This window comes from Telmatherina bonti (genome assembly GCF_933228915.1).
Source record: "Telmatherina bonti genome assembly, chromosome: 17".
Classification (NCBI taxonomy): Eukaryota; Metazoa; Chordata; class Actinopteri; order Atheriniformes; family Telmatherinidae; genus Telmatherina; species Telmatherina bonti.
In genome coordinates, this window is record NC_136615.1 from 1,647,478 (window position 1) to 1,664,007 (window position 16,530).

Genomic DNA, 16,530 nt, shown 5'->3' on the forward strand with positions numbered 1-16,530 from the left:
TGTCCACCTAGAACATGTCCACCTAGAACATGTCTAGGTAGAACATATCCAGCTAGAACATGTCTATGTAGAACATGTCTAGGTAGGACATATCCAGCTAGAACATGTCTAGGTAGAACATGTCTAGGTAGAACATGTCCACCTAGAACATGTCTAGGTAGAACATGTCCACCTAGAACATGTCTAGGAAGAGCATGTCTAGGTAGAACATGTCCACCTAGAACATGTCTAGGTAGAACATGTCCACCTAGAACATGTCTAGGTAGAACATGTCCACCTAGAACATGTCTAGGTATAACATGTCCACCTAGAACATGTCTAGGTAAAACATGTCCACCTAGAACATGTCTAGGTAAAACATGTCCACCTAGAACATGTCTAGGAAGAGCATGTCTAGGTAGAACATGTCCACCTAGAACATGTCTAGGTAGAACATGTCCACCTAGAACATGTCTAGGTAGAACATGTCCACCTAGAACATGTCTAGGTATAACATGTCCACCTAGAACATGTCTAGGTAAAACATGTCCACCTAGAACATGTCTAGGTATAACATGTCCACCTAGAACATGTCTAGGTAGAACATGTCCACCTAGAACATGTCTAGGTATAACATGTCCACCTAGAACATGTCTAGGTAAAACATGTCCACCTAGAACATGTCTAGGTAAAACATGTTGTGTTGGGGAAAATTGTTATGAGTTTGGTTTGTATTAAGTATTAGACATATATGCATGGATTTGCTGTGATCCTGCTGTGTTTTGTGTCAATGCACAAAGCTTTCTTTAAGTTATATGATCCTTGTCTGGAATGTGCAGACAAAGTCTGAGACAGGAAGAGTTTCCTGCAGGGCATCGGTTTTTGTCAGCTGCTTGGTTGACCAGTTGTCTAAAGGTTAAAGGTAATAAAGTAATATAGTAAGTGATTGATGCTTAGTGAGTTCAGTTTAGTCTTAAATAAGAGATAATGATTGTTTCATATGGTGTGCCCAGCAACTAGGAGGAGTTAAGCATGGTTTATAATCGGGTGTTACTTCAGCATCTGCAGAGAGAGTTCTCTCTCCAAGCTCCAGCGTGTGCTTGTATTAGTTTATAATAAAATGTTCATTGTAAGAAGACAGTTGACTCTTAGATGTATTACAACTTCTCAAGACCAGAGTATTTTCCACCACAGTTTTTGGGGGCTCGTCTCGGGATCCTGCGTCAGTCCGCCCAGGTTGGGGATAGACGGGTTGGCCACCTGAATCCACAGATTCATCCTAAGAACCTCAATTAGAGAATTTCAGAGGACAGGACGTCTTTCTCCCACCCGTGGTCGACTACGCCAGGACTCCTTCTGAACCAGTGTGAAAAGACAATGGTGAGAAGTGTTATTCTAAATTTACATTAATTTTCAGACTCAAACTGGAGTCAAACATTACTAGAAATTTATCACAAATTAATAATCAATATCTTAATTAATAATCACAATATTTTTCTGTTTTGTGGTCAATTGTCTTCATTATTCTCATTGTGACAGGGATTCTCCTCCTCACCTCCTCATCGAAAGAATAACTCAAGGGATAAGAGAATAACTTAAGACGAGATCAGGTTGACGTCATAAATAAAATCCTGTGAGTTTAAGTCAAGTTTAGGTTAAAGTTTAAGTTAAAAATCGTGAGTAACAAGACCAAGTCGTAAGTGCTGTGAGCTAGACGTAGCAAGACCAGACCAGTAAATCTTGTGAGTTACAAGACCGAGACCAGTAAATTAGTCAGTAAGTCCTGTGAGCTTGAGAAGCAAGACCAGGCCAACCTTGAGTTAGAAGACGGAGAGGAAAGCCATCTTGAGTGAGGAGGAACAGAGAAGAAACTGTGTGGGCTGGTTTCTGGAGACATTGAGAATTTTGCCTGATAATTCTACAAAGGTGTGGGATTGACCCTCTGTGTACATCCGCTGCAAACAGAACTAGTTCCTTTGCAGTAGGAGGTTGATGTACAGCACCATTAAGAAGTTGAAATCTCTGTCTTCATGTGAGGGGAAACTGGGGTGGTTGTGTAAAATTTCCTGTGTTAAACTTGATTGGACTGATTGCGTGGAGAATTAAAACCACGTCTTGTGAAGCCACACCGGACTCTCGCAGGAGAGCCTAGAAGCTTGTGTGGGGGTAGACAAACGTGGGGGCACGACCCATTCACATGCATTCATCCAACTGTTGAAGTGAATTGTTTGTGTAAAATCTAATTTACTGCAGTAAGAAAAAAAAAACAAACAAAAAAAAAAAAACAAACAACAAAAAATGTATGAGAGAAGGAAGTGAGGAAAAGAGTGTGTTCATTAAAGGCCTTCTGCTCACTGAAGGAGATGATGTCATAGCATGTTAGGCAGAAACAAACATATAAATCCTGTGTAAAATAGCTGCTTGTGCTTTTCTTCCTAAAGCTTTTATAAGAGCATAAAAGCCACTCCCTGTATGAATGTGGAACCTTTTCCTAAGGAAAAGCAGTTCTTTATTATCACCTGAGAACATTTTAAAGAGCAACAACATAATGAGAAAGAAAACATCTGAAATGTGAGAGATGTGATTTATAGTATTAGGAACTTATTATGTTAAATTACTGTACATTGTGTAGGCAATAAGCTTGGGTTTCTGTCTTTTCCCTTTCAGACATTCATAAGGTGATTTTTATTCCTTTACTACTGCTATTATAAATTTACACCTAGCATGTCTAAATAAATTTAGATAAACTGGAAATAAATAATGCAGCTGAAGGATGCTGAAAATAAGCATAATGTTAGGAAAAAAAGAAAATTCTTGACCTTAAAATAGGAATGGTGAACCAACGTAACTTTGCTAGAGTAAATTTCCCTTGCAATAAGTTCACTTTAGCTAAATGTGAGCTAACGGCGAGAAGAGAAGTTCTCAGAACAAGTGTATCTTCTTAGCAAGATCATGTTCAGCTTTCCCAGGAGAGAACTGAGTTATGAATCCACTGATAATATAGTCTCACACACACACAATTACAATGTAATATTCAAGTTACATGATGTTCACAGCACAGAACATGGTCCACATAATATGTTTGCCACAGGATTCAGAAGAAAACTATTATAATTATGAAGCTATGATCTTTATTTTCCCCTTACTGGAGAAGAAAATACACCACATGACCAAATGGTTCAGTCTCAAAAGCTCGTCTGCTGTATGGTGTTGGACACATTGCAGCGTTCCCTTCTAAACCCTTGTCAGCATGCAGCTTGGTCCACAGGGTCCTAAAATTGTCTATCCTGCCTGAAGGGGATTCAGAGGAGGGGCTGGGGGAGAGTGAGTTCTTGATCCGGGTCACCGCAGAGTTCTGGGTGTCACACATGTGGTCAGTCAGGAGACTGGAGCAGAAACGGTCCCTACAACCTAAAGCATCATTCCACCTCCCTTCTGTGTCAGCTCTGAGTCCTGGAGCAGAACCTGATATGCAGATGTGGCTGCATGGACCCGGCCGCTGCTGATGGCCTGGAGATCCCAGAACCAGAGGGTCTGGCAGAGCCCTGTTGGTTGTGACTGTGAACAGTGTGGATATGGCTCCTATGGTGGACATGTGAGCTGGATTTTCACCTTTGACCTCTGGAGGTGATGGATCCTCCTTGTCCTCAGACTGTGTTTCAGTTGTGGGATTTTCTGGAAGTAAAAGACTAACGGATGTGGCCGGCAGGCAGCACAAGTCCCACCCCGACTACAGAATCAGATGATGTTTTCTGGAATAAGCTGCACCCTGATTCTGTCAGAAAGACTGTTGGGTTCACTCAGTTCTCTGTGGAAAACCTGGATCTGCTTCCTGGAACTTTTGCCCACTCTCTGATCCTTTACATGTTACTCTTAATTAATTACACATATGAACCTGATTTATCTACCAGGAAGCTTTGATGAACATGTGTCGGGCACTTCCTGGCATGAATTTCTGATTGTATGCTGATTGGAGGAGAGCATGGTGGCTGTGGCGCGTCTGACTCCTGAGCAGATCGAGTGATACGAGCTGAATGATTATCCACAAGACCAGGCCAAGGAATGAGGCCCTACAACCAAACATTTACTCACTGTTTCTGCTTAGCTTTATACCACATTTATGAGCATGTATAAAATTTTGCACTCCTGCAGACTTCTGCAAGTGAACAATGACACAGACATCTCTGCTCTGCTGCAGGGAAGCTGTTCATACAGACTAGTCAACTTCTGGCACGCTGTGCCTTATAAAAAAAAAAAAAAAAAAAAGAAGTGATGAATACTAAGTTTTTAATGTTTGAGACAGAATAGATGTCAAGAGAAAACAAAAAAAAGAGAAAAAATAAGCCGCTATATGACATTAAATAAGAAGGTAGCTTTGTAATTTCCCGACTTCAGCGAATGCAACACAAGTACAACAATCTCCGTGTTTTATTTGCTGACAGCTGGTGTTTTATCCCTAATCAGAATTCATTATTTTGAATTAAAGCAGACATGCTCAGTGGTTAAAATACACATCAGATGATTTTTGTTTAAAGAGTAGAACCAACTCTTGCGATGGCTGCCAGTAAACAGACCAGTCTCTTAGTTAACACGCTTAATAGGTAAACAAACAAGTCATTTAAGCCCTGTATGTCCTCAAAATAACATGAATATGAGGCAGATTATTTGTAACAGTATTGATACTTCCAAAGTTAAGCTAACTATGCTAAACAGTTAGCCTTGGCCTTTTCTGTTACACACGTTTGCATTAAAATCATAAAGGAAGACGTGCTGCTGTGAGTGTGTGCACGTACATGTGTGCGTCGTGTTGTTGTAGATGAAAACAGCTTTACCATCAGTATTAGAAGTTTGTTTCTAAATGCTGCTTTAGTTCAAATGTACATAGAAAACAAACAGCTTTATTATGACCTGAAGGTCTCTGGCTGTTCAGTACCTGAAGTCCAGCTGTTAAAGATGGGTTTACATCTTGTTGCTTTATGCTTATGCTTATGTTTACAATATATTTGGAATAGAAAGCCAGTCTTATCATGATCTCAGTTTTGTGTGTGTTGCTCCTGAATGGGTCTGTTGGAGTCTGGGAGAGACAAACCAGAGTAAACCATGAGACTAAACTAGACTACATTACTGATTAAATCAACAGTTCTGAATGAGCTTTATTTAATATATGCAGAGATTCTTCAGTGTGGTTCTGCTTCTGTCATTTAGCAGACATGACATAAACAACACGAGCAGTAAATCAGAAAGGAGATTCCAGCATGGATAAGTGTTGGTCAGACTGCTGGGAGTCCAGTTTGACACATGTCCTGCTATGCAGTACTAGAGGATTTTTTCTGGTTGTTGGTTAAGATGAGACTACCTGATAGGAACTTTGCAATAAGTAATTAAATGAATTTGGTTACTTTGAATGCTTACCTACCAGATAACTGAGTGGCCCTAACTGTTGCTTTGTATTGTTCATGTTTTACTCCATGACTGTTTAGCTGAAACTGACTATCCTCTGCACCCCCCAGGCCTGGCCCCTGACCGACCTCTAGTTGACCCTGACTTGATTTTCCTTTTGATGCTGTTTGCTCTGACTGTGACACGGTGGAGGCTGCAGCTCTCCCGTCTCAGTTCTCATTACTTGAGCTTACTCTTTAGCTGAAAACAAGTCCATGTTTTGGCGCTCTCTTATGAATGACTTTCTGGATGCCATTTTCCTGAATGTTTTCCTCCCACAGGTTGCAGACGGGGAAATTTCCTTCTGGCTCTCTTTTCAGGTCTTCCTTGGACCAAAAGTACTTTCTCTGGTTCTGATGTACATGCGCATGCGTAACATGGAAACATGGGCTTTTTTGTGATTCTTTTTGCAGGACCCTCACCCAAGTGGGCATGGTTCCTTCCAAGACTGCCTGTTCAGACACAGCTCTGTGTGAAAGTAATGTTTTAACATATTGTCCTAACCTCATAAGAACCCTTTTCAGGCATTTGCACACAGGTGAAAGCTGCCCTTCATGGATCAGCATCTATGCAGCTCTATTCACTTCAGCCTGGAGATTTTGTCCTGATGAGAAGCTTTAAACATCAGCGCTGGAACCAACATCGATGGTTTAGGCCATTTCAGGTTTTCCTGACGACCCAGACAGTGGTAAAGGTCGCAGAGTGAGCTGCATGGCACTACAGATTGCTTGAACCTCCTGAAGCTCTTCAGTCTGAAATTACAGAAGAATAACGCACCACCCAACAAAGGGCAGAATAATCCCTGTGGTTGCGTGGGTAAGTGAGATAGTCTACTCTCACGCCTGAAGACCAGCCTTCGCTCTCAAGCAAGATCAGTGTGAGGTGAAGACAAAAAAGCGCTCCACTGTGACTGTGACATGCCAAGTCCCACCAGAACGCCGACAGTGTCTTCACTACACCTCTGTCACCCCCTAAAAGAGGAATGATTTGTTTCCACTTTTCTTACATTTATCCTTAGACTGAGATTTTGAAGCTGAAGTGAATGGCTCCTCACTATTGTAATTTCTGAAAGATTCTTTTAAAACCTTATAGGCATGAGGCTCCTGATGTTTTGAGAATGTTGTCTTCTGTATGTATTTTTGCATTCTGATAACAATTTCTCTTCTTATTGTTGGTCCTGTAGGACCAAGAGGAGGGAGAGTGTTGGGGAAAATTGTTATGAGTTTGGTTTGTATTAAGTATTAGACATATATGCATTGATTTGCTGTGATCCTGCTGTGTTTTGTGTCTATGCACAAAGCTTTCTTTAAGTTATATGATCCTTGTCTGGAATGTGCAGACAAAGTCTGAGACAGGAAGAGTTTCCTGCAGGGCATCGGTTTTTGTCAACTGCTTGGTTGACCAGTTGTCTAAAGGTTAGAGGTTAAAGGTAATAAAGTAATATAGTAAGTGATTGATGCTTAGTGAGTTCAGTTTAGTCTTAAATAAGAGATAATGATTGTTTCATATGGTGTGCCCAGCAACTAGGAGGAGTTAAGCATGGTTTATAATCGGGTGTTACTTCAGCATCTGCAGAGAGAGTTCTCTCTCCAAGCTCCAGCGTGTGCTTGTATTAGTTTATAATAAAATGTTCATTGTAAGAAGACAGTTGACTCTTAGATGTATTACAACTTCTCAAGACCAGAGTATTTTCCACCACAATGTCCACCTAGAACATGTCTAGGTAAAACATGTCCACCTAGAACATGTCTAGGTAAAACATGTCCACCTAGAACATGTCTGGGTAGAACATATCCAGCTAGAACATGTCTCGGTAGAACATGTCTAGGTAGAACATATCCAGCTAGAACATGTCTCGGTAGAACATGTCTAGGTAGAACATGTCCACCTAGAACATGTCTCGGTAGAACATGTCTAGGTAGAACATGTCTCGGTAGAACATGTCTAGGTAGAACATATCCAGCTAGAACATGTCTCGGTAGAACATGTCTAGGTAGAACATGTCCACCTAGAACATGTCTAGATAGAACATGTCCACCTAGAACATGTCTAGGTAGAACATGTCCACTTAGAACATGTCCACCTAGAACATGTCTAGGTAGAACATATCCAGCTAGAACATGTCTAGGTAGAACATGTCCACCTAGAACATGTCTAGATAGAACATGTCCACCTAGAACATGTCTAGGTAGAACATGTCCACCTAGAACATGTCTAGGTAGAACATGTCCACCTAGAACATGTCTAGGTAGAACATGTCCACTTAGAACATGTCTAGGTAGAACATGTCCACCTAGAACATATCTAGGTAGAACATGTCCACCTAGAACATGTCTAGGTAGAACATGTCCACCTAGAACATGTCTAGGTAGAACATGTCTAGGTAGAACATGTCCACCTAGAACATGTCTAGGTAGAACATGTCCACCTAGAACATGTCTACCTACAGCTGATCAACGTAGAAACCGTCCATATGCAGAGCAGTGAAAAGTATTTGCCTGATTTGTTGCTGAGTAAACACCTGCAACCACACCTGCCTTTACCTGGCTGCTCCACCTGGCTGCTCCACCTGGCTGCTCCACCTGAATGATCGGTGGAAATGAGTGTTTCACGCGGCTGTGGAGGAGTTTCGGTCTCTTCTCCACAGGACGTTGTATCTCAGCCAGATTAGATGCTTTTAGGTGGACTTGCTGCGGTGTTTCGTGTTGTTGTCCTGTAGCAGAACCGCTTGAGCTGGAGTTGACAAACGTTGTCCTTCAGGATGTTCTGGTTGTAGCAGATTAATGGTTCCATCCATCCCAGCAAGTCCAGGTGCTGAAGCAGCCCAGACCATCACGCTACCACCACCATGTCTGGCTGTTGCCATGACAGTTTTATGTTTACACCAGATGTAGCGGGACGCCTTCCAGAGAGCGTGTGTCTGTCAGGCTGGAGAATATTTTCTCTGCTGCTTGCTAACAGGGCAACACCTGGAGAACGTGAAGCCTTAAGCACACGCTCTACCTGCTGCCTTCCTACTGGTTGCCATGGTAACAGCAGGTGCACTTCGTCCTTTCACGCCGTGTACATGTTTCTGCGTGTCTCTCACCCCCTGCAGGATGGTTTCGGCAGTGCAGCGTCATCTCGTACAGTCGAGACGTCGACATCGGCATCTTCATCACGGACTTCCGGTCTGACATCATTTCAGCGTTCCGACACGCCGGCCTGTCCCTCAAACACAAGTTTGGAAAGGTCCGACTTTATTTACATCTTTAAATTTATTTACATGTTTGTTTTCATTTTGTTTTGAACTGCCCTGCTTCACACTCCTGTTCAATGTTGAAGGTGGAGGACAGTCTGGAGATGTCTTTTCTGAGGGATGGCGTCAAACTGGACATCTTCTTCTTCTACAACGATGGAGACGTGGTGTGGAACGGCGGCACGCAGGCGAAGAGCGGCAGGAAGTTCAAGTAAGCATCGTCCTGATGTCCTCCACCCGTACAGCTGCTTCCTCCACCTATACAGCTGCTTCCTCCACCTGTACAGCTGCTTCCTCCACCCGTACAGCTGCTTCCTCCACCTATACAGCTGCTTCCTCCACCCGTACAGCTGCTTCCTCCACCTATACAGCTGCTTCCTCCACCCGTACAGCTGCTTCCTCCACCTATACAGCTGCTTCCTCCACCCGTACAGCTGCTTCCTCCACCTATACAGCTGCTTCCTCCACCCGTACAGCTGCTTCCTCCACCCGTACAGCTGCTTCCTCCACCTGTACAGCTGCTTCCTCCACCCATACAGCTGCTTCCTCCACCCGTACAGCTGCTTCCTCCACCCATACAGCTGCTTCCTCCACCTATACAGCTGCTTCCTCCACCCGTACAGCTGCTTCCTCCACCCGTACAGCTGCTTCCTCCACCCGTACAGCTGCTTCCTCCACCTATACAGCTGCTTCCTCCACCCATACAGCTGCTTCCTCCACCCGTACAGCTGCTTCCTCCACCTATACAGCTGCTTCCTCCACCCGTACAGCTGCTTCCTCCACCCGTACAGCTGCTTCCTCCACCCGTACAGCTGCTTCCTCCACCTATACAGCTGCTTCCTCCACCCGTACAGCTGCTTCCTCCACCCGTACAGCTGCTTCCTCCACCTATACAGCTGCTTCCTCCACCCATACAGCTGCTTCCTCCACCCGTACAGCTGCTTCCTCCACCTATACAGCTGCTTCCTCCACCCATACAGCTGCTTCCTCCACCCGTACAGCTGCTTCCTCCACCTATACAGCTGCTTCCTCCACCCGTACAGCTGCTTCCTCCACCCGTACAGCTGCTTCCTCCACCTATACAGCTGCTTCCTCCACCCGTACAGCTGCTTCCTCCACCCGTACAGCTGCTTCCTCCACCTATACAGCTGCTTCCTCCACCCGTACAGCTGCTTCCTCCACCCGTACAGCTGCTTCCTCCACCTATACAGCTGCTTCCTCCACCCGTACAGCTGCTTCCTCCACCTATACAGCTGCTTCCTCCACCCGTACAGCTGCTTCCTCCACCTGTACAGCTGCTTCCTCCACCTATACAGCTGCTTCCTCCACCCGTACAGCTGCTTCCTCCACCTATACAGCTGCTTCCTCCACCTATACAGCTGCTTCCTCCACCCGTACAGCTGCTTCCTCCACCTATACAGCTGCTTCCTCCACCTATACAGCTGCTTCCTCCACCCGTACAGCTGCTTCCTCCACCTATACAGCTGCTTCCTCCACCCGTACAGCTGCTTCCTCCACCTATACAGCTGCTTCCTCCACCCGTACAGCTGCTTCCTCCACCTATACAGCTGCTTCCTCCACCTGTACAGCTGCTTCCTCCACCCGTACAGCTGCTTCCTCCACCCGTACAGCTGCTTCCTCCACCTATACAGCTGCTTCCTCCACCCGTACAGCTGCTTCCTCCACCTATACAGCTGCTTCCTCCACCCGTACAGCTGCTTCCTCCACCTATACAGCTGCTTCCTCCACCTATACAGCTGCTTCCTCCACCCGTACAGCTGCTTCCTCCACCTGTACAGCTGCTTCCTCCACCCGTACAGCTGCTTCCTCCACCTATACAGCTGCTTCCTCCACCCGTACAGCTGCTTCCTCCACCTGTACAGCTGCTTCCTCCACCTATACAGCTGCTTCCTCCACCCGTACAGCTGCTTCCTCCACCTATACAGCTGCTTCCTCCACCCGTACAGCTGCTTCCTCCACCCGTACAGCTGCTTCCTCCACCCGTACAGCTGCTTCCTCCACCTATACAGCTGCTTCCTCCACCCGTACAGCTGCTTCCTCCACCTATACAGCTGCTTCCTCCACCTATACAGCTGCTTCCTCCACCTATACAGCTGCTTCCTTCACCTATACAGCTGCTTCCTTCACCTATACAGCTGCTTCCTCCACCCGTACAGCTGCTTCCTCCACCCGTACAGCTGCTTCCTCCACCCGTACAGCTGCTTCCTCCACCTATACAGCTGCTTCCTCCACCTATACAGCTGCTTCCTCCACCCGTACAGCTGCTTCCTCCACCTATACAGCTGCTTCCTCCACCCGTACAGCTGCTTCCTCCACCTATACAGCTGCTTCCTCCACCTATACAGCTGCTTCCTCCATCCGTACAGCTGCTTCCTCCACCTATACAGCTGCTTCCTCCACCTATACAGCTGCTTCCTCCACCCGTACAGCTGCTTCCTCCACCCGTACAGCTGCTTCCTCCATCCGTACAGCTGCTTCCTCCATCCGTACAGCTGCTTCCTCCACCTATACAGCTGCTTCCTCCACCTATACAGCTGCTTCCTCCATCCGTACAGCTGCTTCCTCCACCTATACAGCTGCTTCCTCCACCTATACAGCTGCTTCCTCCATCCGTACAGCTACTTCCTCCACCCGTACAGCTGCTTCCTCCACCCGTACAGCTGCTTCCTCCACCCGTACAGCTGCTTCCTCCACCTATACAGCTGCTTCCTCCACCTATACAGCTGCTTCCTCCACCCGTACAGCTGCTTCCTCCACCTATACAGCTGCTTCCTCCACCTATACAGCTGCTTCCTCCACCTATACAGCTGCTTCCTCCACCTATACAGCTGCTTCCTCCATCCGTACAGCTGCTTCCTCCACCTATACAGCTGCTTCCTCCACCCGTACAGCTGCTTCCTCCACCCGTACAGCTGCTTCCTCCACCTATACAGCTGCTTCCTCTACCCGTACAGCTGCTTCCTCCACCCGTACAGCTGCTTCCTCCACCTATACAGCTGCTTCCTCCACCTATACAGCTGCTTCCTCTACCCGTACAGCTGCTTCCTCCATCCGTACAGCTGCTTCCTCCACCTATACAGCTGCTTCCTCCACCTATACAGCTGCTTCCTCTACCCGTACAGCTGCTTCCTCCACCTATACAGCTGCTTCCTCTACCCGTACAGCTGCTTCCTCCATCCGTACAGCTGCTTCCTTCATCCGTACAGCTGCTTCCTCCACCTATACAGCTGCTTCCTCCACCTATACAGCTGCTTCCTCCACCCGTACAGCTGCTTCCTCCACCCGTACAGCTGCTTCCTCCACCCTTCTAGCTGTATACTCCACCGCTCTAGCACTTTACTCCACCTGTCCAGCTGTAAACTCCACCCGTACAGCAGTATACTCCACCTGTACAGCAGTATACTCCACCCTTCTATCTGTATACTCCACCTGTACAGCAGTATCCTCCACCCTTCTATCTGTATACTCCACCTGTACAGCAGTATCCTCCACCCTTCTATCTGTATACTCCACCCGTACAGCTGCTTCCTCCATCCTTATAGCTATATACTCCACCCTTCTATCTGTATACTCCACCCGTACAGCAGTATACGCCACCTGTACAGCAGTATACTCCACCCTTCTATCTGTATACTCCACCTGTACAGCAGTATCCTCCACCCTTCTATCTGTATACTCCACCCGTACAGCTGCTTCCTCCATCCTTATAGCTATATACTCCACCCTTCTATCTGTATACTCCACCCGTACAGCAGTATACGCCACCTGTACAGCAGTATACTCCATCTGTCTAGCTATATACTCCACCCTTCTATCTGTATACTCCACCCTACCAGATATATACTCCACCCGACCCCACCATCTCTACAATGATGCTGTTTCTTCCACGTTAATGTCCGACTTCTTTCCGATTCCGGAAACTTGAGCTCATCTGATTGGACTCCGGCTGCTGCTCTGCCATGTGATACAGGTGTCCATCCCACGTCCTTGTCCTACGCCGTCGTTGAGGCACCTGCCCAGTGCATGTTGAAAATAAAATTCTTTCTGTGTCCAGGTATATCTTCCCTCACTTCTCGCTCTGCTGGGCGGAGCTTCTGGAGCTGAAAGTTCGCGTTCCATGTCAGACACTGGATTATGTCATGGCGAATTACGGCGCCACCTGGAGCATCCCCATCAAGACATGGGACTGGAAATCATCTCCTAGCAACGTGCAGGAAAACGGGGCGTGGCCTCTGGGAGAGTGGGCGGAGCTTGTACAGGTGTACTGAGCAGGAGCGGCAAGAGAAAACAACAAGGACAAACAATATTTAATTTTTCTTGTTTTTTGTTGTTTCTGCAACACACCTGGGGTTTAAATAAAGTTTGAACTTTCTTTTTTTTTGCCATTCACATTTTATTGATTTTTAAAATGTTTTTATGAACAATAAAAAAATCCACCGAAAAACAGTGGATAACAACCATAGCGTAGGTAGAAGGGCGTAGTCATACAAAGTCTGGTCTTATAGCAGGAATAATTAACCATTTTGACCAATAGTCATCAAAAATATCCATTTGTAGCTTCAATTTAAAAGTTATTCTTTCCATTGTAAAAATCTTGTAAATAAGGTCAATCCATTCATTAATAGTGGTAGTTTCTGTCATTAGCCATTTACGAGTTACACTTTTCCTTGCAGCTACCAACAAAATTCTCATCAAATATGAGTCTGCTTTCAAAAGGGTTAAATCTCTTAGATCGCCCAAATACGCTCTGACGAGTCTAACGTGACGCGTGTGGTTCGCTCTGACGCGTATAATATGACGCGTATGGTTTCGCTCTGACGCGTCTAACGTGACGCGTGTGGTTCGCTCTGACGCGTCTATCGTGACGCATGTGGTTCGTTCTGATGCGTCTATCGTGACGCGTGTGGTTCGTTCTGATGCGTCTATCGTGACGCGTGTGGTTCGCTCTGACGCGTCTAACGTGACGCGTGTGGTTCGTTCTGATGCGTCTATCGTGACGCGTGTGGTTCGTTCTGACGCGTCTAACGTGACGCGTGTGGTTCGTTCTGATGCGTCTATCGTGACGCGTGTGGTTCAACTCTGACGCGTCTATCGTGACGCGTGTGGTTCGCTCTGACGCGTATAATATGACGCGTATGGTTTCGCTCTGACGCGTCTAACGTGATGCGTGTGGTTCGCTCTGACGCGTATAATATGACGCGTATGGTTTCGCTCTGACGCGTCTAACGTGATGCGTGTGGTTCGCTCCGATGCGTCTAACGTGACGCATGTGGTTTCGCTCTGACGCGTCTAACGTGACGCGTGTGGTTCGCTCCGATGCGTCTAACGTGACGCGTGTGGTTCGCTCCGACGCGTCTAACGTGACGCGTGTGGTTCGCTCCGATGCGTCTAACGTGACGCGTGTGGTTCGCTCCGACGCGTCTAACGTGACGCGTGTGGTTCGTTCTGACGCGTCTATCGTGACGCGTGTGGTTCGCTCTGATGCGTATAATGTGACGCATGTGGTTCGCTCTGATGCGTATTACGTGACGCGTGTGGGTCGCTCTGACGAGTCTAATGTGACGCGTGTGGTTCGCTCTGATGCGTATAACGTGACGCGTGTGGTTCGCTCTGACGCGTCTAATGTGACACGTATGGTTCGCTCTGACGCGTCTAATGTGACGCGTGTGGTTCGCTCTGACGAGTCTAATTTGACACGTGTGGTTCGCTCTGATGCGTATAATGTGACGCGTGTGGTTCGCTCTGACGAGTCTAATGTGACGCGTTTGGTTCGCTCTGATGCGTATTACGTGACGCGTGTGGTTCGCTCTGACGCGTCTAATGTGACGCGTATGGTTTCGCTCTGACGCGTCTAACGTGACGCGTGTGGTTCGCTCTGACGCGTCTAACGTGACGCGTGTGGTTCGCTCCGACGCGTATAATGTGACGCGTGTGGTTCGCTCTGACGCGTCTAAAGTGGCGCGTGTAGTTCGCTCTGATGCGTCTAACATGACGCGTGTGGTCCGCTCTGATGCGTCTAACATGACGCGTGTGGTTTCGCTCTGATGCGTCTAACATGACGCGTGTGGTTCGCTCTGACACGTATAACGTGACGCTTGTGGTTTGGCTCTGACACGTCTAATGTGACGTGTGTGGTTCACTCTGATGCGTATAATGTGACGCATGTGGTTCGCTCTGATGCGTATTACGTGACGCGTGTGGGTCGCTCTGACGCGTATAATATGACGCGTATGGTTTCGCTCTGATGCGTATTACGTGACGCGTGTGGTTCGCTCCGATGCGTCTAACGTGACGCGTGTGGTTCGCTCTGACGCGTCTAACGTGACGCGTGTGGTTTGCTCCGATGCGTCTATCGTGACGCGTGTGGTTCACTCTGACGAGTCTATCGTGACGCATGTGGTTCGTTCTGACGCGTCTAACGTGACGCGTATGGTTTCGCTCTGACGCGTCTAACGTGACGCGTGTGGTTCGCTCCGATGCGTCTAACGTGACGCGTGTGGTTCGCTCTGACGCGTATAATATGACGCGTATGGTTTCGCTCTGACGCGTCTAACGTGACGCATGTGGTTCGCTCTGACGCGTCTAACGTGACGCGTGTGGTTCGCTCCGATGCGTCTAACGTGACGCGTGTGGTTCGTTCTGACGAGTCTATCATGACGCGTGTGGTTCGCTCCGATGCGTCTAACGTGACGCGTGTGGTTCGCTCCGACGCGTCTAACGTGACGCGTGTGGTTCGCTCTGACGCGTCTAACGTGACGCGTGTGGTTCAACTCTGACGTGTCTAACGTGACGCGTGTGGTTCGCTCTGACGCGTATAATATGACGCGTATGGTTTCGCTCTGACGCGTCTAACGTGACGCGTGTGGTTCGCTCCGATGCGTCTAACGTGATGCGTGTGGTTCGCTCCGATGCGTCTAACGTGACGCATGTGGTTTCGCTCTGACGCGTCTAACGTGACGCGTGTGGTTCGCTCTGACGCGTCTAACGTGACGCGTGTGGTCCGCTCCGATGCGTCTAACGTGACGCGTGTGGTTCGCTCTGATGCGTATAACGTGACGTGTGCGGTTCGCTCTGACGCGTCTAACGTGACGCGTGTGGTTCGCTCCGATGCGTCTAACGTGACGCGTGTGGTTCGCTCCGACGCGTCTAACGTGACGCGTGTGGTTCGCTCCGATGCGTCTAACGTGACGCGTGTGGTTCGCTCCGACGCGTCTAACGTGACGCGTGTGGTTCGTTCTGACGCGTCTATCGTGACGCGTGTGGTTCGCTCTGATGCGTATAATGTGACGCATGTGGTTCGCTCTGATGCGTATTACGTGACGCGTGTGGGTCGCTCTGACGAGTCTAATGTGACGCGTGTGGTTCGCTCTGATGCGTATAACGTGACGCGTGTGGTTCGCTCTGACGCGTCTAATGTGACACGTATGGTTCGCTCTGACGCGTCTAATGTGACGCGTGTGGTTCGCTCTGACGAGTCTAATTTGACACGTGTGGTTCGCTCTGATGCGTATAATGTGACGCGTGTGGTTCGCTCTGACGAGTCTAATGTGACGCGTTTGGTTCGCTCTGATGCGTATTACGTGACGCGTGTGGTTCGCTCTGACGCGTCTAATGTGACGCGTATGGTTTCGCTCTGACGCGTCTAACGTGACGCGTGTGGTTCGCTCTGACGCGTCTAACGTGACGCGTGTGGTTCGCTCCGACGCGTATAATGTGACGCGTGTGGTTCGCTCTGACGCGTCTAAAGTGGCGCGTGTAGTTCGCTCTGATGCGTCTAACATGACGCGTGTGGTCCGCTCTGATGCGTCTAACATGACGCGTGTGGTTTCGCTCTGATGCGTCTAACATGACGC

The 16,530-nt window shown here is 47.7% G+C and overlaps 1 protein-coding gene across 2 annotated transcripts in view; it reads left to right on the forward strand.

Moving 5' to 3' along the window:
- Positions 1-12,970, forward strand: part of fktn (fukutin) — a 33,188-nt gene extending 20,218 nt beyond the window's left edge. For both annotated transcript variants that reach the window (XM_079257216.1, XM_079257215.1), the window contains exons 8-10: positions 8,516-8,649; positions 8,743-8,867; positions 12,732-12,970. In XM_079257216.1, coding sequence (XP_079113342.1) covers positions 8,516-8,649; positions 8,743-8,867; positions 12,732-12,945 — 473 coding nt within the window. In that variant the 3' untranslated portion in view covers positions 12,946-12,970. The remainder of the gene's footprint in view (positions 1-8,515; positions 8,650-8,742; positions 8,868-12,731) is intronic.
- The last annotated feature ends 3,560 nt before the right edge of the window (positions 12,971-16,530 follow it).